Source organism: Ovis aries, chromosome 20, assembly GCF_016772045.2.
Source record: "Ovis aries strain OAR_USU_Benz2616 breed Rambouillet chromosome 20, ARS-UI_Ramb_v3.0, whole genome shotgun sequence".
NCBI lineage: Eukaryota > Metazoa > Chordata > Mammalia > Artiodactyla > Bovidae > Ovis > Ovis aries.
In genome coordinates, this window is record NC_056073.1 from 49176157 (window position 1) to 49201166 (window position 25010).

Consider the following 25010-nt stretch of genomic DNA (forward strand, 5'->3'; position numbering starts at 1 on the left):
GTGCTGGAGCCTTGATGGAAAACAAATGATGTCAAACGCGCTTGGGGAACTTCTGTGGGCCCTTGGTCAGGGGCAGGGTCAGCTCTCGCGACATGAACGGCTGCTGCCAGGCGCACTGGAACAGGCTGCCCGGCGCCCTGCTCTGCAACGCACTCACCGCATTGCAGGCCGAGACCATGTGTTTGAAAACCACCACGGCACTCTGCCGTCCACACAGAGTCACCGACTCTATCGGCCCGAACACCGACAACCTCTGCGTGACGGAGGCAAGGTCTTCGATGGGTCGCATGTTCTTTTTCAGCCATCTGACAGGGAGGAATGGACAGAAAGGAGCAGGACCATCAGAGGGTCAGTTAGAATCTAGTTTCGTTCCACCATCCATCTGCCGAAAAGATGTGGAGAATTAGACCGTTTCCCAGGAACATGATATTCCATATCAGTGGTTATTCCCTCATGTTATTGTCCCGTCTTCACTCTCATTTAAGACGGTCCCTTATAAAAAACACATCCGAAAGCTGCCTTCACTGTCCTTGTAATCTAATAAAAACACAACTTACGAGGCACAGTAAAATTGGTGCTGAGTGGGAAAATGTATAGCTGTGAGCACTTACGTGAAAAAGAAGGCATCTGGTGGACTAGGAATACAGGCACGGCTCGGCCACTCAGGGTTGCACCCTGGGTCCCTGGCCGTGTTGGGGCGGGCTGGTGCTTCCTGACCTGTGCAGCACAAAAGCCCTGCAGCCCAGTGGCTGGGTCCCTAGAATCCCACTCCAGCCCAGCTAGGTCTCCACTCCCCGACCTGGAATGCGGCGGCCCACGGGGATCCCACACGCCTGCTCCGTCTCTGAGCACGCCTATAGACGCTGGGTGCAGCGGAGGGTGAAAAGGCAGCTTGTGTTTTATGCAGAGCAGAGCTTGTTTTCACACTCAACCACAGACGCCAGAGACGACTTCAAGTCATTTTTTAGCTGAGGCATCAGGGGTTCGTGGTCATCCTGTAACGTCTCTAAACAGGCCCGCCGGGGGCAAAGCTGGCCGCCTACCTGACAACTATGGTCGACATCGGAGGCTCCCTTGTGCCTTTGCTCCACAGGCGGCATTTCTTCCACCCTTGATTGGCACTGTTGCTTTGCTTCCTTCTCCACAGGGGCATACTGCTTGGTTTGGGGGTCAGATTAATCTCTCTTGGAAACTGATGTCTTTCCAAGATCCTTTCTAAGCCAGAGAATTCCGAATTCTCACCTAGTAATAGAATAAATTAGTGCTAGTCGCTCAGCCATCTCCAATTCTGTGACACCTGCCCCTGGACGGTAGCCCGCCAGGCTCCTCCGTCCGTGGAATTCTCCAGGCAAGAATACAGGAGTGGGTTGCCATTCCCTTCTCCAGGGAATCTCCTCAGTCCAGGGATTGAACCCAGGTTTTCTGCACTATAGGCAGATTTTTTTTTTTTTTTTTGCCAGTAAACAACTTTGTCTTTTATTTGCCCGAGGCCAACTGTGGCAGGCAGTGAGGCCCTAAGACTTCCAGAAGGGGGGTGGGGGTGGGGACCCATCCTGCCTGCCCCATCCTGCTTCCTGCAGGAGATGCGAGAACAGATAAGTGTACCCTCACGCCAGCAAGTGTCTCCTCCATTCTGTGCATCAGTTGCTCAGTCCTGTCCAACTCTGCGACCCCGTGGACTGTAGCCCGCCAGGCTCCTCTGTCCAAGAGCTTCTTCAGGCAAGAGTACCGGAGTGGGTTGCCATTTCCTTCTCCAGCCGGCAGACTCTTCACCACGTGAGCCCCAGGGAGGCCCTGGTGCAGCGAGCAATGGAGCAACTCGGTGTTCCTTCCCATCTCTGCTTGGTTTGAGAACGGCTATTCGTGCCATTTAGTTGCTACTTAGCTCTGCCATTTCTTCATTCCAAAAATACCAGTGAGCAGCATTTAGACCTTAGCCTGGGCCTGGATGTCTGAGAGACGCCCAGCAAGCAGAGAGTGAAGGATTGCACAGGGCAGGCACTGAGGCTCTCTGGTGTGATCTGTCTGTGATTCTCAAAGGGCAAGCCCTTCAGTGATAGTAACCACACACTGCCCCGACGGCACACGCGCTGCTTCACACGGATGGCCCATAATCAGATCGCCCGTCAGCCGTGAGACAGAACTTGTGTCAGAACGTGTTCCAGGACACCGCTTCCTTCCTTCATCAAAACCATCTCTCCCCCTCCAAAGAAAAGAGGGAGGGAGAAGGGAAGTCAGTTAAAATGCACATCATTTACTGACAGAGCTGAGTTACCTTGCAGGGCAGGCTTTTTATCTCTTTGCCAACTGGTAACACGTTGAGAAGCAAAAGCCAGTTTGCAGGCCGTGCTCTGAGCATCTCTGCAACCCATTCAGGTGAGAAGAAGCTGTCACACAGCTGCGGCAGGAAGAGGAGCTGAGCCTCAAGAGATTCAGGGAGGCCCTGCATCAGACTCGGAATTAGATCAGAGCTCATCCAGCCCCCATTATTCCACCGGCTGGATCCCTGAAGGTCTTTCCCAGGCAGGGTAATTGGTAGAGACCCCCAGGAACATTGCCTCATCCAGACTAAGTGAACTAAATGGTATAATGACAGTGATCAGCTTCATCCTTAGAGGCCAGAAAATCACACCAAGTGACTCAAGAGCAGGCCTGAGTATGGGGCTCCCGCCTGCGGACGTAGGCCAGGGTTCTCACAGCGGTTCCTGAGCCCCATGACCACACAGCTGGGCCGCCCAGCCTCCCTCAGGCTCCCCCGGCCCAACAGCAAGAGCGTAGGGTTTGCTTGATTGTCAGGATTTCAAATCTATTGGTAATTCAGGGGACCGAAGCCTACATGGCAGGATCACCACCAACTGCTAAAGGCGTGTCAACACCTATTTGTGTCGACACTGGAAGTCTAGGAGAACAAACAATCAACATATAACTGGAATATTGAGAAATCAAAACCCACTTCTCCAACCTCACATAAACGCTCACTCCATTTTCAATTTTAAAACTGAATTTCAATTACAAAAATTAAAGATGGATGGAAAGACTTCCATTAAAATAAAATTTAACAGCTTAAGTATAGCGAGTGAAAGTCGCTCAGTAGTGTCTGACTCGTTGCAACCCCATGGACTGTAGCCCAGCAGGCTCCTCTGTCCATGGGAGTCTCCAGGCCAGAATACTGGAGTGGGTAGCCTTTCCCTTCTCCAGGGGATCTTCCCAACCCAGGGATGGAACCCAGGTCTCCCGAGTTGCAGGCAGATTCTTGACTGTCTGAGCCACCAGGGAGGCAGTCTGCTGCTGCTGCTGCCGAGTCGCTTCAGTCGTGTCCGACCCTGTGCGACCCCACAGATGGCAGGCCGCCAGGCTCCGCCCTCCCTGCGATCCTCCAGGCAAGAACCCTGGAGTGGGCTGCCATTTCCTTCTCCAATGTGTGAAAGTGAAGTCGCTCAGTCGTGTCCGACTCTTCGCGACCCCATGGACTGCAGCCTACCGGGCTCCTCGGTCCATGGGAGTTTCCAGGCACGAGAGCTGGAGTGGGCTGCCATCGCCTTCTCCAGGGAAGCGGTGTACACAGTGCCGAAAATCAATGAACCTGAGCCGGGAGACCAGCAGGGGGCGCGCTCAGCCCTGTGTCCACAGCGGAGCCCAAATCGGAAGAAGACAGACCCGCCCCGCTCCTCTCCCGCAGGACTCGCCCGGTTTGCTCGCTCCTGTGGTTTCCCTCCCAGCTTCCTTTACCTTCCGTAAAAGCATTCCCCTGTCCTTGCCGTGTGGTGACTTCCTTGTGGTTTGCTGATTTGCACTTCTCCGTGGATACCGAGTAAAGCCATCTTTGCTGGAGAAATACTGGGCGGGCCTTTTAGTTCAAAGTCAACAACAGTCAAAGGAACCTCTTCCTTTCTCCGCTATCCTGCCACCATCCCGAATTTGCTGTGTCGCCTTCTAGAACCCTTTTCTAAACAGTCATGTACATATTTACATCTATGAATTTACAGTCTTCTTTTGGCAAAAATGGAATCATTGTTATTAAAACTCTGCAGTGTGTATTGTAGATGTTTTAATATCGACTCTTTTTAACAGTATTTCACAGTATGAATGTGTCTGTTTAACCATTCTGTTGTTGAATGCTAATAGGCTTTTTAGAACTTTTCACCTTTATAAAGTGTTTCGACACACACCTTTGTTCTTGCATCTCTGTGCAGGGTGGGCCAGTATTTCTCCAGGTGACTAAGCAGAAGTGGAATTGCTAAGTTGAAGGACACGCGCATCTAACAGGATGTATTGCGGATTTTTCTGTTGGCTCAGTTTTGTTCTAAGCCCACAAGGTCTGAAAAGCATCCAGTGGCGCCAGATACCCAACTATGAACAACAAACTTATCTATGTAAGAAAATGCTAAGCATTCTTTTAGGCACGTGAGGATTTCTTTAGGCAAAGGTGCTGTAGTGCTGGGGACTGGAGCGTCTCCTAAGCCCCAGCATCCCCGGATGTGGCCTCACTTGGAAATAACCTGCAGATGTAGTTAAGATGAGGTCATACTGGGGCAGTGTGTGTGCTAAGTCACTCAGTCGTGTACAGCTCTGTTCGACCCCATGGACTGTAGCCCACCAGGCTCCTCTGTCCATGGGGATTCTGCAGGCGAGAATCCTGGAGCGGGTTGCCATTTCCTACTCCAGGGGTTGAGCCCGAGTCTCTTGCGTCCCCTGGATTGGAAGGCAGGTCCTTTACTAGCACCGCCCGGGGAAGCCCTCTTCTGGAGCAGAGCAGGTTCTTAATCCAGTATGGTGCTCCTTGTAGGAAGACAGACGCGCACAGGGAGAAGACGGGTGTCACATGTGCAGACGCTCCTGAGACAACGGAGGCAGAGAGTCGAGTGATGTGTCTGTAAATTGAGGAGCACCAAGGATTCCCAGCAAACTCAAGAGACCAGGAAGAGGCAAGGAAGGGTCCTCTCCCAGCCGCCTCAGAGCCTGCCTACACTCTGGCTCTGGACTTCCAGCCTCCAGGCCATGAGACCATCCATTCGCTGCTTTAACCACCCCCCCATTCTGGCAGTCCCAGGACACTCTGCTTACTCTTTACTGAGCTCATTCAGTAAGCCAGCAACATACATTTTAAACTTTGACAAAGACTTTCAGATTACCTTCGAAAAAGCCTGAAGCAATGAACATACCATCAATTGTGAGGGTATTAATTTCCCCACATGTTTATCATTACTGATCTTACAAAATTTGACCCCTCTGATGGCTTAAAAATATCTCCTCAATTTATCTTTTTAAAAATATTTCTTTCTTTCCTTGGCTGCACTGAGTCTCAGTTGCAGCACGGAAGAGCTTGAATCTTTGTCGCTGCAAGCGGGATCTTTAACTGCAGCCTGCAAAATCTCAGCTGTGGCATGTGGGATCGAGTTCCTGGACCAAGGGCTGAACCCAGGCCCCCCGCCCTGGGAGCTTGGAGTCTTAGCCACAAGACCACAGGGGAAAACCCCCTCCTTGGTTTTCTGTTACTTCCTTGATTACCAGAGTGTCTGAACCCCTCTCATGTCTATCGGCGGTTTGTATTTCATCCTGTGAATTGCCAGCGTATAATGTCTGTCTATTCTATGAGGCCCTTACACTTTTCTTGATTGCTGTGTAATCTTTGGATCTTGGGATTGATTCACAATACTGTACAGGGATTAGGGATTAATCAGAAGACAAAATGCAGGAGACCCAGTTCGGTTCCTGGCTTGGGAAGATCCCCTGGAGAAGGAAATGGCAACCCACTCCAATACTCTTGCCTGGAGAATCCCATGGACAGAGGAGCCTGGCAGGCTTCTGTTCATGGGGTCGCAAGAGTCAGACATGACTTAGCAACTAAGCCACCACCACCAGAAGACAAATCACCAAAGCAGCCTTATGTTCTAAAATCATCACCGCGATACCCGCCTTCCTACCCAGGACCTGTGTCTTCATCAGTGTGGCAGCTGCCACTTCACTCCCTAAGGCCCCGGGGGCCGGTGGCTACCATCTACCTCTGCCCTTCACCTGAGCTCGAACAACTCGGGAGGCAGGCTCCACCCAACTCTGCAAATCAGTCCAGTTATCACCCTCCCTAACTGATCCAGGAGGGGCAGCCACTGCCCACTGCAAAGCCTGTAAGGCCTGGGGGAGAACAGTGTTCCTCCAGGGCGGTGCAAGCCTGAAAAAAGGAAGAAGGAGGGGCAGGAAACAGAGCAAGGAGTAAACTTCAAAGCCTGACCTTTAACTGGGAGGTTATCCCACTAAGCTTAAAACCACATCTAGGAACGAACTTGTACATTCACTGGTCTTTGTCACTTAGGCCCCTTCCCGTCTTTCCCGATTCACAAAAGAGCAGGAGGCGGCGCTGGGAAAGGCAGTGTGTAGGTGACCCGCGCGTGAGCTCTGAGCACGTGGCCCCACAGCACGAAGGATGGACGTGGTCGAGGTCTCAGGCGTGAACCATACCTGCTCTGCAGGACTAGCTTCTCACTCGTGACCAGAGGGGCTTCCCAGGGGCCTTAGTGGTAGACAACCCACCTGCAACGCAGGAGATGGCTCCATCCCCGGGTTGGGAAGGTCCCCTGCAGGAGGGCACGGCAACCCACTCCAGCATTCTTGCTGGAGAATCCCACGGACAGAGGAGCCTGGCGGGCTATGGTCCATAGGGTCGCAGAGTCGGACGTGACTGAAGCGGCTTAGCACACACCGACGCATGACTACAGAGGGGGCGTGGGTACCGCGATAAACTGCAGGCTTCCTAAAGAGTTGGCGCCTGCCCTCCGCCCACATACATTGTTTCTTGTCCTCCTCACTCTGGCAGGAGTGGAGCAGCTCCATCAGATGATTGGGAAGCAGCTTGTGAAGGTTGGACAGAGTCTCAAAGGTGTGACGGAGAACCTCAGGGTGGCTGTAGTTTTTCGGGGTCTTAGGCTTCTCGAGGAGCGGCAGTTTCAGCTCCACTTGGCTGTTCCTGGCTGTCCCCATGATGACCCTCTGGGTTACGGAGAAGAGCGGAAGGAGAGCGGAGCGGGGGAGGCCCCGGCAGCGGCTCGCTCCAGGCTCCCCGTCATCTCCAGGAAGGCACCATGCGCCCTCTTTTCTGCCCTCTGGCTGCTGAGCGTTCTGAGGGTCACAATGGCCCAGAGCTCAAGCCTGGAACCCTGAGTGTGCGCCTCGCATCTCCCACCCAGAGGAAGTTCGCCTTTCACAAATATCCCGAGTCTGAGGGGGATTTTAGGCAGAAACCTGTTTCCTGTCCAGACACGGACGATACCTAAGGAAGGCAGGGTGCTTTCCTACAGGAGGGGAACCCAGTGTGCGCACATCAGTGGTATGTTCCCATCCGGCCCCCAGTGGAAGCCGAGCACCTTGTGTGAATCTAATTAAGGCTCTGCAGACCTACCTGGCCCCGGGGAGTGTGGCTACAGCAGCGAGGTCTCCAAGCAGAACCAGGGAAAGAGCGTCATCATCCACGGCTGAGGACATGTCCAGATTAACCCAGGTAAGAAGCTCAGCTGCTGCTTATTTTCTTAGACCACCTCTTTCTCTATTAACCTAGACTAACACGAGGAGACAAAAGGAAACAAGCAAAAGATGCTCAGCTCCAGCTTTACTAGCGAAGCCGTTCTCCATCGTAGTCCAAAAGCAGACGGAGGGTCAAGCAGGCAAAGAACGAGGGCCTACCGGCGGCACAGAGGCCTGCACTCGGTGGCTTGCAGTGGCCTCTCGACAGAACGCAGAAGAATCTCAGAAAAGAATGCATGTGTGTGGGTGTGTGCGTGTGTTGTGTGTATGACCGAATCGCTTTGATGTACACGTAGGCTCCTCTGCCCGTGGGATCCTCCAGGCAAGAATACTGGAGTGGGTTGCCTTTCCCTCCTCCAGGGGATCTTCCCAACCCAGGGATGGAACCCAAATCTCTCACGTCTTCTGCAGGTTCTTTGCCACCAGTGCCATCTGGGAAGCCCTTTAAAACTAATACAACATTGCAAATTACCTACACTTCAATAAAAATAACTAAAGAAATAACAAAAGCAGACATACTAAATGATCTTAAATCCCCACACCTGAAGGCACAACCCCCAAGAAAGACAGGAGGTGCCAAGAACTACTCCCAGAAATTGGGCAAAAATGCAAAGAATGAAATCTTTTATAGGTAATCCTGGCCAGGCTCCAACTGAGCCAGGCTCACCATAGTTGGTCTGTTCCATGAACTGGCTGGACACTGCCGAATGGTCAGAAACAGGAAAAGCCACAGCAAAAACTGGGCTTCCTGCGTGGCTTTGAGGCTAAAGCATCTACCTGCAATGTGGGAGACCTGGGTTTGATCCCTGGGTCAGGAAGATCCCCTGGAGAAGAAAATGGCAGCCCACTCCAGTACTTTTGCCTGGAAAATTCCACGGATGGAGGAGACTGGTAGGCTACGGTCCATGGGATCGAAAAGAGTTGGACACGACTCAGCAACGTCACTTCAGCTTCACATGGTGAAAGCTAGGAGTGTTTTTTAAGTTTTTGTTTGTTTTTCTCCCCCTATTTTTTGGTGGCGCTGCGCAGCACGGGGGATCTTCGTTCCCCGAACAGGTACAGAGCCGCGCCTCCTGCATTGAAAGTGCAGCATTTTAACCACTGGGGGGCGTGCCTGAGGGCCAGCTTTTTATCAAGCGTCAAAACCCTTGGCCAGGACTGTAAGAAAGTCATGATGGTATCATGGTCCCCAGCACAGGAGACACAAAATTCCACTTCTGAATTTTCAACTTGCAAATTTAAAAACTGCAACTTTAAAAAGTAAACAGAAAGATGTACTTTAAATACAAATACATTTTAAATAGGTGTGGAACTAACCAGAGCCCCTGGAATAGAGTGTGAGTCTCACAATTTCACAGGTGCTTTTGGAGAGAGAAAGGAATTGGTGGAGAGGGAGGGTAGAATATTCTGGAAGCCAGAAGTTTCTCTCTTCCAAGCAGATGTGACTGGGTTATTCTAAATCCTCTTTTACATAAATAGGGAAGAACAAACCATGTTTTAAGCCATTCAAAGGCCAAGGAAGGGAATCTATTAAAATTGAGTTTTTCCAGTTCACATAAATTGACCTATATGTTCTTTTTATATTTTTAATTGAAGTATAGTTGATTTACAATGTGCTAATTTCTGCTGTACAGTGACTCAGTTATACATATACACACACTCTTTTTCATATCCTTTTCCATTATGGTTTATCACAGGATGTTGAATATAGTTCCCTATGCTATACAGTAGGACTTTGTTTCTCCATCTGTATATGACAGCTCACATCTGCTAACCCCAAACTCCAATCCATTCCCCTCTTACTCCCCTCTCCCTTGGCAACCACAGGCCTGTTCTTTATTTGACCCGTATATTTTTTTTAACATTTTATTTAGTATTCGAGTATAGCTGATTAACAAATAATAGTGTGATAGTTTCAGGTGGACAGCAAAGGGACTCAGCCCTGCACACACGTTATCTGTTCTCCCCCAAAGCCCGCCTCCCATCCAGGCTGCCGCCTCACATGGAGCAGAGCTCCGCACGCTGTGCAGCAGGTCCTTGTTGGTTTCCCATTTCATTTTTAAGACAGTGTCTGTTTTTGGCTGTGCTGGGTTTGGTTGCAGCGTGCAGGCCTCTCTCGTTTTTGGCATGCAGGCTCAGTAGTGGTGGCACGTGAGCTTAGTGGCCCTGTGGCATGTGGGATCTTGGTTCCCCGACCAGGGATCAAGCCCACATCCCCTGCACAGCAAGGTAGATGCTTAACCCCTGGACCCTGAGGGAGGTCCCGTCCATTTTTAATATAGTGGTGTGTGCGTGTCCCTAACTATCCCTTCCCGCCTCCATCCCCCCCACCCTCCCCCCAACAACAATTAGCTGGCTCTCGAAGGCTGCGAGTTGATCTATATATTCTTACTCTTTGCTCTAAACAACAGCTGTTGGAATCTTTCCAGCAATCTGTTCACTGACCTTGGCTGAAATCAGGAGGCCACAATGATTACCTTTTATTTTTAAATAAACTTGGAGGAATAAGTGTTTTCTGCCACAGGTATGTCTTCTTCAAGGAGCTGGATTTCATCCCTTTGCTCTGATGACGGTACGGTGGCAAGAACACTGTTTGGGGTGGGTGTGAACAGTCTTCACGGGGCAGGTGGGGTGCCAAGCCCAGCTGTGACCTTCAGTTCAGTAGCTGCGTGACCTTCACTGTGGCCAAACTGCTCTCAGCCTGAGGTGCTGATGTTGAGGACACAAACCCCTCCCCTGTGAGCCTTGTTCTGAGCCCCTCTTACTTAAAATTCTGCTCTTCAGTGACCGGTACACTTACCTTTCAAAACCGAACCTGGGGTCGAGTATTATCTTCTCCCTAGAAAGGATCAGGAAGACCTCCCCTCGGCGTGCCCCGCTCCTCCAGTCACTGTGATGCCCTGAGTTGCCCTGAAGGGCTGGCAGCCCCCCGGGTGGGGGGGCGCGCGTGTTATCAGAGCAATTGCTCCCACAGCTCCCACTGGGCGCTGGTCTTCTGGGCAGGCTGGTCTCTCATTCTTGACTTCCAGGTAACGGCAATTCCTTTCTTTGTCGTTGTTCCCGCAGAGGACGGCCGTGTCTCCCGAGCTCCTCCCACCCCCCACTTTCCATGGGGGGTGTGACAAGCTCAGCTGGCTTCCCGAGGGCAAGGTGTTCAGTAACGTCCAGAGAGAGAGGATTATCTCCAGGTTCCTGAAGGAGAGCGTGCTGAAGAGAGTGTTCCGCTCCAAGCAGCTGAGGTGGGAAGGCCCCAGCTACCGGAAGGAGGATCCAAGCCACAGCTTTCCTGCCAGCAGAAAGTAAGTGCTGTGCGAAGTTGCTCACTGTGTCCAACTGTTTGCGACCCCATGGACTGTAGCCCACCAGGCTCTATGGGTTTCTCCAGGCAAGAATACTGGAGTGGGCTGCCATTTCCTCCTTCAGGGGATCTTCCCGACCCAGGGACTGAATTCATATCTCTTAGGCCTCCTGCACTAGCAGGCAGGTTCTTCACTGTTAATGCCACCCAGAGAGTAAGTTCTGATCCCCAAACCCAAACCCAAATCCAAAGTGAGAGGGGGATATAAAGCTAGGAAAACCCAGCTATGGAGAACAGGCATCTGGAGGACAGGGAGACATATAAAGCAACTCAAACAGTAGAAATCAAATCTTGCAGAAAAATCGAAATAAAGGCAGAAACATGATTGAGAACTGGATCAAAAGTGTGAGCTGCAACAGAGGCAGGTGTGGAGCGTCCTGATGTCTGTGTGTATATTCACGCACACGTCTATCACACACCTTCTAGAAACAGGTTTTTAACAAGATTTCTTACAACACAACTGGGGCCTCCCAAACAAGGAAGGAAAGTGTTCAAGCTTAATTTTTCAAACAAAAACACAACTTCTAACTAAAAGTAACTCCATGAATATTTCTTAGAGCAGAATTATACAAATACAAGGAAGTTAGGCTATTTAAGGTAAATCTCACAAAAATGGAGTTCCAAGTTGGAGATAAATATAATTGGCCCTGACTGAAAGACAAAGCAGAGGCTGGAAAATCGGGAGGCCGGTGGAGGGTGGGGTAAGGGAAACCGAGTTACCTGGACACACTAAATGCAAGCTGCCCGTAATTGAGTCGGAGTCTTTCCCACTGTTATAGAGTCTTACGGAGAGCAAAAATCTCTGGGGGCCCAGTGGTTAGGGCGCCAGGCTTCCGCTCCCAGGGGTATGGGTTCGGTCCCTGGTCAGGGACCTAAAATATCGCGTGTCATGCAGTGCGGCCAAGGAAATGCATATTAGTAATTAGAAAAGATGGTCCTGACTTTCTGAAAGCAAGTCCATAGTTACACCGCACAAGATCCTTCAGCAGAACACGACCCGCCCCAAGCTTGGCAATACCTGGGAGAATCAAGGGAGCAGGAAGGGAATGTATGGAGCCACAGAGGGTGCTGGCAGAGGGGGGCAGATGCAGAGAACTGTTCCCTTCAGGAGAACGAGAAGCTAAGCACCGTTGTTCCTGACCTTGTCCGTCAGCCTGGACAATGAGAAGGAAGGTATGTCAGAGCACTCTCCAAAGTAGTTGTCAAGAGTCCACGTCACCTTCCCACAGCAAGAGAGCCCGAGGTGGGGAGAAGGCCCCTGGCCCACAGGGTGGGCCCACCAGGACCAGCTCCGTCCTGACCGACGGAAGAGCTTGTCCAGTGCCAAGAGACAGAGGCGACCTGGTCCTGCTTCATGGGTTAATAGGGAGGAGCGGGTTGGAAGTAAGGCGAGCAGCAGAACCAAATCCCGCAGAGGCCTGGGGCTGGCCCAGAAGGCTGGCCCAGAAGGCTGGCCCAGGACCTGAGCTGCTCTGGAAAACAGCCACGTCCAGCCCGCGCCTTGACTCTCAGGGCTGGACTAGGGGCAGACCAGCCTGCAGCCAGGCTCTGCCCAGGCTCCCCGGCTGCCACCCCGCACCCTCCACATCCACAGCTTGGCCCTGCCGCCCCTCGAGAGGCCTGGTCCCTCGCTCTCCCAGAACACCCTGTGGGGACTGTGCGGTCACTGCTGTGTTGAACATGTGTTGCTAAAAACCTTACCAACTTGGGGGAAGGGAGGCAGGGTTTTGATGCTGATGCAAAGCCTTCAAAAAGTCTCCAGAGACAGGAAGAATCATCAAACAGAGAGAACAGGAGCGTTTTTAAGAATATGTTCCGTCAAGGAAAAAAAGAGAGGGTCTTAGAGGGTGTGCTTATCCCTGGATGCCACAGCTCAGAAGGACCTGAAGGGGTTAGGGAGCAGGTCAAGTTCCGAAGCTAAAGGAAAAGCAGAGACAGAAAGCAAGGATGGGGGCTGCACAAGCTACACAGGTGACGCGCGCACACATGTGTGAGACGCACACACGTGTCCACATACACGCATCGCTTCTGTCCTCCAGCCAGAGAACAGGAAACCCTTTCCCACTTAGATACGTTAGTCAGTGTTAGCTAGGAATATGTGGACACCCACATGTACCCAAGTCACTAGCTTTCAAGAAATTGTAAGTTGGGAAATGTAATATTTAAGGCCAGGTTACTCATTTATAAAACAAGAATCCCTAGAAGTACCGCCCTCGCTGGGCTGTTGAGTGTTACACTGGTTAATCTCTATGAAACGTTGGGCAGGAGGCCTGAACATAGTAACCACACAGAAAAACGTCACTTCGGGGGTAATTTAACCCAAACAGTACGGACTGTCTGTTATGCCAGGCACTCTGCCAGTCAGAGAAAGGCCCGGTCTCATCTTCAAGGTGTTTAAAAGGTAGCGAGTGAGAAATTTAAATCAGTAACTCTGATGCAACAGGTGAGCAACGAACTGAAAGCAAATCCTACTGCAAACCCAAATCGGGGTCTCGAAGGAGGGAGCAGGCTGGCTGGGCGAGGCAGGGTCGGGGTCGGGTCTGCGGTCAGGGGACGGGGCCGGGCTGAAGGTAAGGATGGAGCCTGGACCTGCTGCAGGGTCCGGCGGGAGGCCGCGGCGGGGCCGGGGTCAAGGTCAGGGTCAGGGGTCAGGGGGCGCGGTCAAGGTCGGGGCGGGGGTCGGAGTGCAAGGGGGCGCCGCGCTCTGTCCTCCCCGCAGGCCCGCCGAGCCGGTGGCCGGGCGCGCGGAGCGGCTGGGGCGCCCGGGCGGCAGCGCGCGCGGAGACGCGGCCGGGGCCGAGCCGGGGGCCAGCGGCGCCGAGCGGTAAGAGGCGGCCGGGCCGGCCGGACGCCCCCCTCCCCGCCCCTCCCCTCCCCTCCCGCCCCCGTTAGGAGGCCGGGCACCCCGCCCCGTCGCCCCCGCCTGGCGGCTGCCCGGGCGCCGAGCGTCCCCCAGCGGCGTCCCTCCCGGAGACGCCCGGCGAGCGCGCTGCTCTCCGCGGCAGCTGCCGTCGGTCTGCGTTTTTGCAGCGGGTCCGAACCCGCGCCTTAATCTGCCTCGGCAAAGCCGTGACGCTTGCTGCGCCCGCAGGCTCTGCCTCGAGCGGCGGCGGCCCGGGCCCAGGGTCGTTTGGGGTGGGAAACAGGCCTTTCGGCGGAGCTGAGGCCCTTGGCGGGGTGGCGGCGCGGGGCGTCTGCGCTGCCCGTGCGGAAGGTGGACCCCGCTTTCCAACGGCGCCCCTGGCTTCAATGCTGGAAAGCAGACAGCCCGGCCCTGTGTCTTCCTTCCAGACGATTCGCCAGTTTGTTTTACTCTTCCGATGGGATAGTAGCTCCCTTCTCGCTTCAGACCTTCGTTTCCGTCTTCTGACACTTAGGCCTTCCCGTTTTCTCTTTTTTGTGCCCCTCTCCCTCTGTCTGGCTGGCCTGGGTTCCCAGTTAACCCCCTCTTGTGAGCCGGCCTGCCCTCAGGCCAGCCTCTCCTCTTCTAAAGCGTTTTCTTAACTTCTGGACGCTCTCTCTGCCTCAACCGCGGGCCTCACCCTCCATGTGCTGCCCCACACCTGAGCAGGATTCCCAGGAAACCGAGGAGCAAGATGGGCAGAAAAGCCGGTGAGAGCAGCGGCGCCGGCCCGGGCGCGGCCGTCCCCTGGGAGGTAGGTGCAGCGGAGCGCGGGGGGCGCAGCGCCGCCTCCCCACCCACCCGCCGCGCTCAGCGCCTCTGCGAGGTGCCCCGCGGGCCCTGCTGCTCTCTCTGGGAGCAGTGTGCACTCCACCTCGAGGTGCGTTCGCAAGACCAGACGGAAAAGTTCTCTTTAAAAACTTTTTAAATTTTATATTGGAATTTAGGCGGGCGGCAGTGTTGTGTTCGTGTCGGGTGCACAGCTCAGGGAGGTTCAGTCATACATATGTCCACGCTTTTTTCAATTTCTTTTCCCGCTTAGTTACAGAGTACTGCGTAGACTGCCCGGAACATTTTTATGTCCTTTAACAAAGGACAAGTTAACCAGCTTCTCTGCAAATCTCCAAACATTTCTGATTGCAATGGGATTTCATGAAACATGCCTCCTTGATTCCTCACCTGTTGAATAGCCTTACATGTTTTCTGTGAAAACTATTGGCAAGGCAGGTGGATATCAAGTAGGAGGGCCCACTTCCCACCTGTAGGGAGTTTACAATGTGGCAGATGTCGTGGGCAACGGCCTTCCTTACCTGGTGACTTCGCTTCCTCTTACGCTGTGATCTCAATATGATCTTGGTGGGTGACTTCGCTTCCTCTTACGCTGTGATCTCGCTGTGATCTCGCTGTGATCTCAGTGGGTGACTTCACTTCCTCTTCGCTGTGATCTCGGTGGGTGACTTCGATTCGTCTTTGCTGTGATCTCGCTGTGATCTCGGTGGGGCAGTTTTCGTTTGCTGCCCTTTATCGTGTTACTGTAGGGCTGTTCTCTCACAGGTGGTTTTGCACCTTGAAGGTGAAGGTGAAGTCGCTCAGTCCTGTCCAACTCTTTGTGACCCCGTGGACTGTAGCCTACTAGGCTCCTCGGTCCATGGGATTCTCCAGGCAACAATACTGGAGTGGGTTGCCATTTCCTTCTCCAGGGGATCTTCCCGACCCAGGGATTGAACCCAGGTCTCCCACGTTGAAGGCAGACGCTTTACCCTCTGAGCCACCAGGGAAGTCCCAGGGAACCAGGATTACAGAGGGGAGAGAAGCCTGAGAATCTGTCAGGAGGCTCTAAAAATACAAGTGTCTGGCCTCATCCTACTTAATCAGCATCTGTGTTTCTCAACTTTTTTTTTTAATTGCATGTATTTACTTTTTTTTTTGGCCGTGCTGGGTCTTCCTTGCCGTGCTCGGGCTTGCTCTGGCTGCGGGCTTGCTCTGGCTGTGGTGTGAGGGCATCTCACTGTGCTGGCTTCTCTGGTTGTGGACCACCGGCCCTAGTTGTGGCCGTGGGCCCGGGAGTTGCAGCTTGCGGGCTCTAGGGCTCGGGCTCAGCTGCAGTGTGCAGGCTTAGTTGCTCCCCAGCCTGTGGAACCTTACCCAGCCAAGGGCCAAACTGGTGCCCCCTGCCTTGGCAGGCAGATTCTTGACCACTAGACCACCAGGGAAACCCTCAACTGTTATTTTTGAAGAGCACCCCTGGTGATTCTCATGCAGAGACTAGATCCAAAGCATGTTCTCAAAGAACAAAGAATTTTATTAACTTTTTTTTTTTTTTTTGGTAAATAAAAGCCTCTGCTGCTGCTGCTGCTGCTGCTAAGTCGCTTCAGTCGTGTCCAACTCTGTGTGACCCCATAGCCGGCAGCCCACCAGGCTCCCCTGTCCCTGGGATTCTCCAGGCAAGAACACTGGAGTGGGTTGCCATTTCCTTCTCCAATGCATGAAAGTGAAAAGTGAAAGTGAAGTCACTCAGTCGTGTCCGACTCTTGGCGACCCCATGGACTGCAGCCTACCAGGCTCCTCCGTCCATGGGATTTTCCAGGCAAGAGTACTGGAGTGGGGTGCCATTGCCTCTAGGAAAAGATAAACCAAGGCCCACCTTCCAAAGGTCAGCTCTCCTTCCTGCCAGGAGGTAACTTCCTTGCGGATCAGTTAAATTCTCATCCTGTATTTAAGCTGGTTTGTCCCTCTTTCTCCTTAGTGCAGTGATGACGACCTAATACTACCTAACATTTCATTGGTGTGAATGTTGCTTAAAGTTTAGTTTACAAAGGGTTTTCTCAGTTGAGGTAACAAAGCTGCTGAGTTCATCCCTCAAATGTTACTTTAAGAAAAATTTCTTTCTTTCCTTGGTTTGGCTGTCCTCAGTCTCTGCCCCTGCCTGCAGGCTTGGTCTCGTTGGGGCGAGTGGTGCTGCTCTCCTCGCAGGGCTGGGGCCCCCGTCGCAGAGCCGGGCTCTGGGCGCGCAGCTGCAGTGGTCCCAGTTTACAGGCTCAGCAGTTGAGCTGCGTGGGCTTAGCTGCTCCGTGTGGGATCTTCCAGTATCAGGGACTGAACCCATGTCTCCTGCATTAGCGGGCAGATTCTTCACCACTGAGCCATCAGGGAAGCCCTCAAATATTAGTTTTTTTAAAAGTAAACTGCCCACCTCTTCACCTTCTCTTTTCTAGGATGCCTTACTGCAACCCTCTCCTGCACACACCCGTGCCTTTGCCCATAGCGGTCAGCGCAGTGTCTGGAACGTGGGTCCTCAGTAGATTACTGCACCTTTCCTTATTCATGTCTTGCCTTAAAAAAAAACAAAACAGTTCCTGCATGTTTCTCAACATCTGGAGTCTGGACTGAGATGCGGGCTAGTCAGTGTTGAGTATGTGAGGGTCACAGAATTTTGTTCTGTTGATGGAAAGACTTTCATAGACTCTCAGATCTGATACTCAGATACATAAAATCTAGTGAATGAGCCATCGTGTGCCCAGGACACACTGAACTGGACACTTTATCATATTTTTGAAATCAGTTTTGAAACGAAGACATCAATTCTTATAAAAGCCTTTCCATTTCCTGAGGTCTTATCCAGCTGATAATAGTTGAAGGCGAACGTTTCCCGCTCCTCAGAAATGCTGAGTGTCCATATGGGGTGGAGGTGGGGGTCATAGAACTTGGTGCCTTTTGTCATATTTTACCCAAAAGACCTATAAAGTCATGTACTTGGGCTTGTAAAATTTTCTTACGTTAAGTTTATTGAAACAAATATTGTTTCAGAGCTTGTCTCGCTGGAATTTGGATGCAGAAGCGCTTGTTCCTGAAAATAAAAGCCCCCCACCTGGGAGGGACAGCGCCACAGGTGGTAAGAGATCCTGGATGTGTCTGCTTATATTTATAAATATACGGAAACTTACATCCCTACTTGTAACAGGAACAACCACTCATGTTAAAGGGGCTTGTTTTGAGTATCACCAGTTTTATGTAACTATTAATTGTCATCTTTTTCCCGTACACATTCTTTCAGGCAAAATTAACAAGGTAAGGATAAATATTTGGTTTTAAATAATTCACAGCACATTAGCATGGCATTGTATGTTCCTTAAAGAAAGCTTCTTTCCTCTAAGTTAAACTTTAAATTTTATTTCGATGGAGTTCTTCAAACAAGTCAAGTCAGTGCTTTCGCTTACTGTTTTACAAAGCTGCAAATAGGTCATTAAGTGAATATCTTATTATATTGCATTTTTCAATATAACAATATCATAAATGTAAATTAACATTCTAATGAATATAATATGTTCTAGTCACTGCCTAAAGGGAGGTGGTCTCAGCTCTTAAGATGCCTTAAGGCAGTTGAAACGGTTATATTTTGAAGTAGTGAAAGAATTAGTCTTTTTCATCTGCTTTTTTTGATCAAAATGTAAAACAGCTAACTGTTAATAAAATAAAGACAATTTTAATGATAGTCAAGTGTTATTAGTTAACAGTGCTTAGCTGATCTTTTTAAATGGATTATACTATTCCTACTGAGGTCAGTACAGACCAATATGTATATAAGGGTGAATTATCAGATTCTGGCATATATTGCTTGGTTAGAACAAGAACTGTACATTCTTAGAACAAGAGTCGGGAGTAGAGATGCTGGGTGTTTAAATGTCTTCTGCCGCTTTATAGACCCACCTGGAAATTCCAGCAAAGCAGCTCCTGCTGGAGCTCAGTTTCTCAGAGTTCGTGCCCCAGAGAACACAGGTGGGGTTCTATCTGTCACACTCTGAAAGTATTTTGTTCTTTTTAAAAAGGCATGCCGTTACTAAAACGTCTGTGGTTTTCTTCTTAGAATAGTAAACGAGGGCTCTTCCAGCTGTGGAGTTACCCTGTGAGGGAAGCAAGCACCACGGAGCTCAGGTGAGCGAGTGTTTATGACTGTGAGACAAAGATAGCTACAGACGGATTAGCTCCTCAGTTGAAGTAGGAGGCCAAAACACAACCAGAAGCAAAAAGGACTGTGTGCAGATCCTGGGGCAGCCCTGGGGAAGGGACTGGCCGAGCGTGAGCGGGCCTGGCCGCGGAGGGGCTGGGCGAGGAGCGGCTGGGCTTCCCTCCAGAGGGGAAGGAGCCCCGGCGAGGGGCGCGGTGCAGGCGCCAGCGACGGGCTCCTCGCGTCCCTGCGTTGCTCCGAGGCCGCAGGGCAGCCCCGCTTGGGAGGCCTGCTGGCTCTGCGTCTTTTTATAGGTGAGGACAGGGGGCAGGAGACCCGCGACGGAAGGCTGAGCCGGCTGTGAGAGCCCGGCCCGCAGCCCCCTTCCTCGCTTCAGAGCCTGTCTGGGGCCGACCTCTTCCTTTGGGGTCTTGGGTGTGCGTGAGCCCCAGCTGGAAGGCGTCTCCACATCCCAGTCCAAGTGACGGGGACGCCTCCGTGGACTGAGCGCCGCCCTGTGTCGTCTGCGGAGGCTGCTGAGCTGGGCGGCTCGCCGTCCCGCTTCTGACCGTCGGGCGTCTCCCCAGCAGCCGCGGCGCCCTCCGCCGAGGGTTCTCTGCGCGCCCGGGGCGCGGCCCTGCTCGCGCCGAAGCCCAGGCAGCGCGGCGGCGTGCGGGGGGTTGCAGTGGTTCGTGTCCGGGCTGATGGTGCCGATGGGAGGTGGGGGAGGCTGCTTTTCAGAGCAGGAGCTCGCAGGATGAGGTCAGGGGACGCAAGAGGACGCGATGGAGTCAGGAGAGGGCGGGGGCCGGAGCCACGGGCGCGGAACCCTCGGCCCCGGCTTAACCCCAGCTCCTCCGCTTCCGGGATGCGTGACCTCGGCCAGCCTGGGCCTGGGACCCCTGATCCGCCCAAGGGAGAAAATGAAACCGCCGACCTCGTGGGCTGTTGGGAGGACTACACAGAGTTGATGGGTGTTCACAGCTGGTGCTGGCGAGGCCTGGTGTTGGTGCAGAGTTGGAAGCTTGAGGGCAGGGAAACATTTTGCTAATGAGCTGTTTCTCCTCAATGTCGCGACATGTAAAAGCCTCGACAGCTTACCTGAGTGTTTAAGTTTGCGGAGTGCGTTGGTGTCATCGTCTAGCCTCTCAGACCACCTCCAGGGTGGATAATTTCCACTTTGTAAGCTGGTGGCAAAGGGGTCCAGCCACAGTCTTCCATATTGAGATTCCATGCTCTCTGTTTTTTTGCTACATGGATTGTCTGTTATCAAGTATAGATTTAAGGTGATTTTCCTGTGATTTTTCAGAGGCAAGTCATTAAACCTAGTGCTTAGCTAAATGAATAGATTTTTACCATTTTCTGAGTTTTTGTAAACCCCTCAAGACTACTTTGTTGACTTTAGTGTAAGTTGGCTTTAAAAGAAGCAAGAAGATAATGCAACTGTATATATGTCAATTAATGCATCGAATCTCTCCATGGCACTGTTTCTAGTAAGTGTTTAAAACGTATAACTGTGAATTCAGTATCCTATGGCCTGGCTTTTTTGCAGTTTTCATTTGAATATAATATCTAGAAGTATTACCCCTAAAATGAAAGTGTACCATCAGATGAAAATTGCTATATCTGGGATAATTTTTGTTTATAGCTAGACATTGTTTTGCTTCCTATTTTGGCTAGACTACTTTTTAAAAACCACAGTGGCCCAAGTAGAAGCCTTTCTTAAGTAACCTGACTACACTCTTTGAGAGTGTCCTTTTGTCTAATCCAATAAACATTTCAGTGTGATTTCAGTTTGAGGTGGAGAGCCTCCTTCTCAGACATCCTAGTTACACGTAGGGTATATTCATAGGCGAGCAGCTATGATCAGCCACGTGTAGCCTCGTGGCCATTCGGAGTCAGTTAGCCATTTCTAGGTAGAATGGTCTAGTCACCTATGCATGTACAAAGGACTGCCCAGTTATTATTTTAGTCTATACTTTTAAAAACATAGATAGTTGTATATAGTTGGAGCGTATTTGAAAATTAACATGTTTCTGTTACAGAAGATAGAATGCCACTGGGGGCTAAACATTAGTCTTTGATAAAGCTTTCTTATTCATTATTTTAATAGCATTTTAATTCTAGGCAACCAACCATTCATTATATGAATCATTTTTTAAGGGATTTCAAAATATCTTCAATGGAAACTGGCTGTAATATGACCAATAATCCCATGAGGCTCTTCGGTGTGAACCCACTGACAGCTGCTTCAGTGGACAAGCGAGTTGGCTCCCACCCTGCACTGCGGGCACCACTGAGTCTCTGCCGTCCATATGCTGATGGAGACTCTTTCAAGGACACGAGTGAGCCTCATATTAATTTATGCTCAACTCTAGAAAACAACAGTGGAGAACTTTTAACTGCTCCAAACTGGAATCTGAAGTGTGGAAATAGCAGTGTGGAGGAAAATTTAACAGATGAAAGTGATTTATCAGAAAATGAAAAAGCAAACGATGCTTTACTCAGCTATTGTAAAAAGATGGACCTGAACTTAAAGCCAGAAACAATAGAAAATGTTGAAGAACCTTTCACAGAGGAACTGAATGAAGTATTTCCATATCCTGATTTTCTCCCCCCTCCTTTCAGTACTTTGGACTTGCACAAAGTAGCGCTCTCAAAATCTGACAGTTGGAAAATGTCAGTGGAGACGCCGGCCAGCTCCCTGGAGCCGCTGATGGCTCGTTTGCTGGACATGGAGAGACTTCAGCACCTGACCATTCAGAGAGAGAGGCCCAGACTCCAGACCTCCTTCTGTGCCCCGGTCGCCACCGAACGACCCCCTTCCTCCAAAGCTGTCTCCAAAACGAGACAGCCCAAACCTCCTGATGCTGTGGGGCTTCAGATGGCTTGTGCAGAGAAAAGTCATGAGAAGATGAAAAACAGTTCTGGTTCTTACAAGCCTGAATACCGTGCTCCCAAGTGGAACTGGAACAGCGCTGGCAAATACAAGTGGGGTTCCAGACCAGCTCTGAAAACCTCGTCCACCCCAAAACAGGTCATTGCCATTCACGATGACGTTAAGGATCCCAACATCTCCATTTTAAACCCATGCCAAGAACTCACAATCAAGCCCGCCCCTGTCCAGACGACTCAGCTGCTGGTTAAAACGGTCTCGGCTAGATGCCTGCCGCCAAAGTCTCCCACACCGATTTCACCCACAGCCCTGTCTTTTCCTGATGGTCACAGGGAAGAGAGCCAGGCACCGAGGGCCAAAAAGGAACTTTACCGGAAAGGTGTGGTGCTGGGCAGGCCATTTTGTGTTCAGAAGCTGAGCTGCTGTTTGTCACCTTCATTAATAGCTAAGGGTAAGTGCTCACCCACTGACCAAAAATAACACCTCTCTTCTTTCCTGCATCTCAACATGAGCAAATCTACTCCAAGAAGCCCGGCTCAAATATGGTTCCTCATTCCGAGATACAGGTATTACACAGTCACAAATATGGCTCCTCATTGTGAGATACAGGTATTACACGCACACACGCGCACACACGCACTCGCTCACTCCTGTGCGTGTGTACATACACACACACACACGTGCGCACATGCACACAGAATCCCTGAATGTGCCGCGGCATGGAGCTTGTCAGAGCCCCAGCTGAGATGGCTACACGTAAACCGTGGGCTTCCCTGGTGACATATTTGAGTCTCTTACATGTTACGTTTCTAAGGAATGTTTCTCTTAGAAAACCATTCTACTCAAGGTGGTTCGTTTGTTGTGATTATTTTCCAGTGTAATTCCATCATCAATAAATGGTATAACAGACTTACTTACCACTGGTCTGATTTTTTTTTTTTATTCCATTTTAGTCATAGAATCGGTGACTTTTCGTTATAGCTGCTTTAGTGTCTCCGGTGTTCTTTCAGATTTTACACCGATTACTGCAGGTATGGAGCACAGCCTCCCTGTCCTATACAGGAGGTGCCTGTTGGTCATCTGCCTTACGTGTAGTAGTGTTATCTATTAATTCCCAACTCCAAATACATCCCTCCCTCTTTCGCCACTGGTAACCATGAGTTTGTTTTCTGTGTCTGTAGGTCTGTCTGTTCTGTGAAACAGTCCGTGCGCATCATCTTCTTAGATCCCACTATATAAGGGACATCATGACCACCTTGATTTTTCCCCCCTCACTGGTACCCTCTTCTCTTACCCTTCTCATCTCCACACGTCTCCTTTGTCACTTTGCCCTAATCTTTGGGCATTTGTTTTGCCTTCAAAAGCTAAAGAAGTTGCTATTTTATTAAATTAACATACAAGATCCTCTGGGTCCTTCCTTGAAGCCTCAGAAACTTACCCTTCCCCAGGCCCTTGGTCACAGGCGTAGGCGTGACAGCAAGGTCAGTTCTGAGGCCCGGCTACAGATAGAGGCTTGAAACCACCCTCTTCCCTCAGATTGGATAGCTTTAGGATGTTGAAGGGAAACGGAGAAAGGTCACTGATCACAGAATAGCCCAAATGTCTCCCCAAGACTACTGCTGGAGTCTTAACCCTGGGTAGTTAGCTGAAACTCAAAACAGCTGCAACTTAACTCATCACCTGGCAAACAAGGCAAAAAATGACGTAATTAGCCAGGTGGTGTGAGTGGTAAGAACCTGCCTGCCAACGCAGGAGACTTAAGAAACTTGGGTTTGATCCCTGGGTGGGGAAGATCCCTTGGAGAAGGAAATGGCAACCCAGTCCAGTCAATATTCTTGCCTGGAGAATTCCAAGGACAGAGGAGCCTGGCGGGCTACGGTCCATAGGGTGCAGAGTCGGACACGACTGAAGCGATTTTGCACATGTGCGTAACTGACATCCTTTTCTGCACTTGAGAATCAGGCAAACAAGACAGTCCTGGTTTCGGAGCCCTGAGGAAACAGGGTCTTTGGGAGGGGCCCAGGGCTCCACTCTGGACACAGTACCCCAGGCGAGTTTGATGCAGGTGGCTCTTGGAACAGCTGGAAAACGCTATACGAAGTGAGACCTGGTGCAGCCCGCCTGGACGGGAGTCTGGGCATTTAAAGGGGTAGTGGGCTTTGGTTTTAGTGGATGGTTGGTGAATTCAAATTAACACTTCAAACATCACCTAGGAAAGGAAAACTAGAAAAGCCTTCCTACCCCCAACCCCCTCCCACAAAGGCAGTCACTATTAAGTTTTTTCGTATCATCTCCCCACTAAGGTGGCATGCTGGAGTGGAGATTAAAGGGCGATTCAAATCAACGTTGAAGAGGCAGCTGTCGTTTGTTTCCTCCATCATATCATTAGGAAAAGAACACAATTCAAATAGTACTTAAGAGGCAGGGGCCAGGGTATGCTTAGTTTTTAGGTTAATTTCAAAGGAAGTTCTGGACCCTTACAACAGCAATAAAAAAAATAAACTTAATTGTTCAGGATCCCTTATAATAGACTTTTACTTGAATCCCACACAATTAGGCTCATTAGCCAAACGGTGTTAACAGCCTTTCCACCGATTTTCACAGAAATGGGCCTGTGCTTTAACTCAATTCCGACCCGTTTCCCCACCGGCGCATCCTTCTTTCCTACAGCTCTGCGTCCTGAACCTACACACCAGCGCGCTCTCCATCTCATTTCGACCTTCACCTGTGTGCATCCCAGGCAGGCCCTCACCTTCAGGGCTGAGATCTCATCTTCATTCATAAACCCTCCGGGGTGGGGGGGGGGGGGCGTGCGTCCCATTCAATGCTGTGTCCTCGTTGTTGCCTGGCGCGCTGCACACACCCTTTAGGGTCTCTAGCTAAGACGTGGAGTTTGGCCTCCACACAGGCCTGTGACGTCCCCGCAGCAGCTGCGAGCACCGGCCCCGCTGCCAGCTGTCTGCACGGGGACCCAGGCTCCGCTAACAGTTCTGACTCCTCAGGCAGGTTCCTTGACCTCTCTGTTCTTCCCTTACCTCATTGGTAAAGTGAGTAGGAAACCTTTTCTCTCCTATAATCAAGAGCCTGGCAAATTCAGGATATGTATCAAGGAGAGCAGGAGGGACACGGAGGGCAGAGAGGGTGCCCTGTGCTAAGTTCATGACAGACCATCCGCACTCCCGCTTCTCAGAGGCACAGGCACCGGGGACGTGGTGTGCAGTAAGGACGTGGAGCCTGTCTTTCGGAAACAAGGAGCGGGAGACAGGAAGGCCTGCTGGGGTTCTGGGACAAGCAGGTCTGCGAAGATCAGTGGGAGATGGCAGGTGAGAAACGGTGTTCCTCACTTTACATGTCAGACACGAAACAGGCAGTAAGACATCAGGAGGCAGCAGGG

The 25010-nt window shown here is 51.2% G+C and overlaps 2 protein-coding genes across 2 annotated transcripts; one reads left to right on the forward strand and one right to left on the reverse strand.

Annotated features, from left to right (window-relative positions):
* Positions 1 to 31: 31 nt before the first annotated feature.
* LOC121817356 (testis expressed protein 56) lies at positions 32 to 6975 on the reverse strand. Its single transcript, XM_042236858.1, has 3 exons — positions 6783 to 6975; positions 612 to 717; positions 32 to 305 (listed from the first exon to the last, which is right to left on the reverse strand). The coding sequence occupies exons 1-3, from the start codon at positions 6973 to 6975 to the stop codon at positions 32 to 34; spliced, it is 573 nt and encodes a 190-aa protein (XP_042092792.1).
* Positions 6976 to 13833: 6858 nt separating this feature from the next.
* Positions 13834 to 22529, forward strand: FAM217A (family with sequence similarity 217 member A). The gene is made up of 5 exons (XM_060403801.1): positions 13834 to 14529; positions 17583 to 17667; positions 18477 to 18551; positions 18640 to 18707; positions 20884 to 22529. The coding sequence occupies exons 2-5, from the start codon at positions 17605 to 17607 to the stop codon at positions 22094 to 22096; spliced, it is 1419 nt and encodes a 472-aa protein (XP_060259784.1). The 5' UTR covers positions 13834 to 14529; positions 17583 to 17604; the 3' UTR covers positions 22097 to 22529.
* The last annotated feature ends 2481 nt before the right edge of the window (positions 22530 to 25010 follow it).

Coding starts and splice junctions, on each gene's coding strand:
- LOC121817356 (XM_042236858.1), bottom strand. CDS start 6,975: ATGGGGACAGCCAGGAACAGCCAAGTGGAGCTGAAACTGCCGCTCCTC. Junction 718..6,782: donor TGAGGAGGACAAGAAACAAT/GTATGTGGGCGG, acceptor TGTGCTGCACAG/GTCAGGAAGCACCAGCCCGC. Junction 306..611: donor CCAGATGCCTTCTTTTTCAC/GTAAGTGCTCAC, acceptor CCTCCCTGTCAG/ATGGCTGAAAAAGAACATGC.
- FAM217A (XM_060403801.1), top strand. CDS start 17,605: ATGCAGAAGCGCTTGTTCCTGAAAATAAAAGCCCCCCACCTGGGAGGG. Junction 18,552..18,639: donor TCGTGCCCCAGAGAACACAG/GTGGGGTTCTAT, acceptor TTTTCTTCTTAG/AATAGTAAACGAGGGCTCTT. Junction 18,708..20,883: donor GCAAGCACCACGGAGCTCAG/GTGAGCGAGTGT, acceptor TCATTTTTTAAG/GGATTTCAAAATATCTTCAA.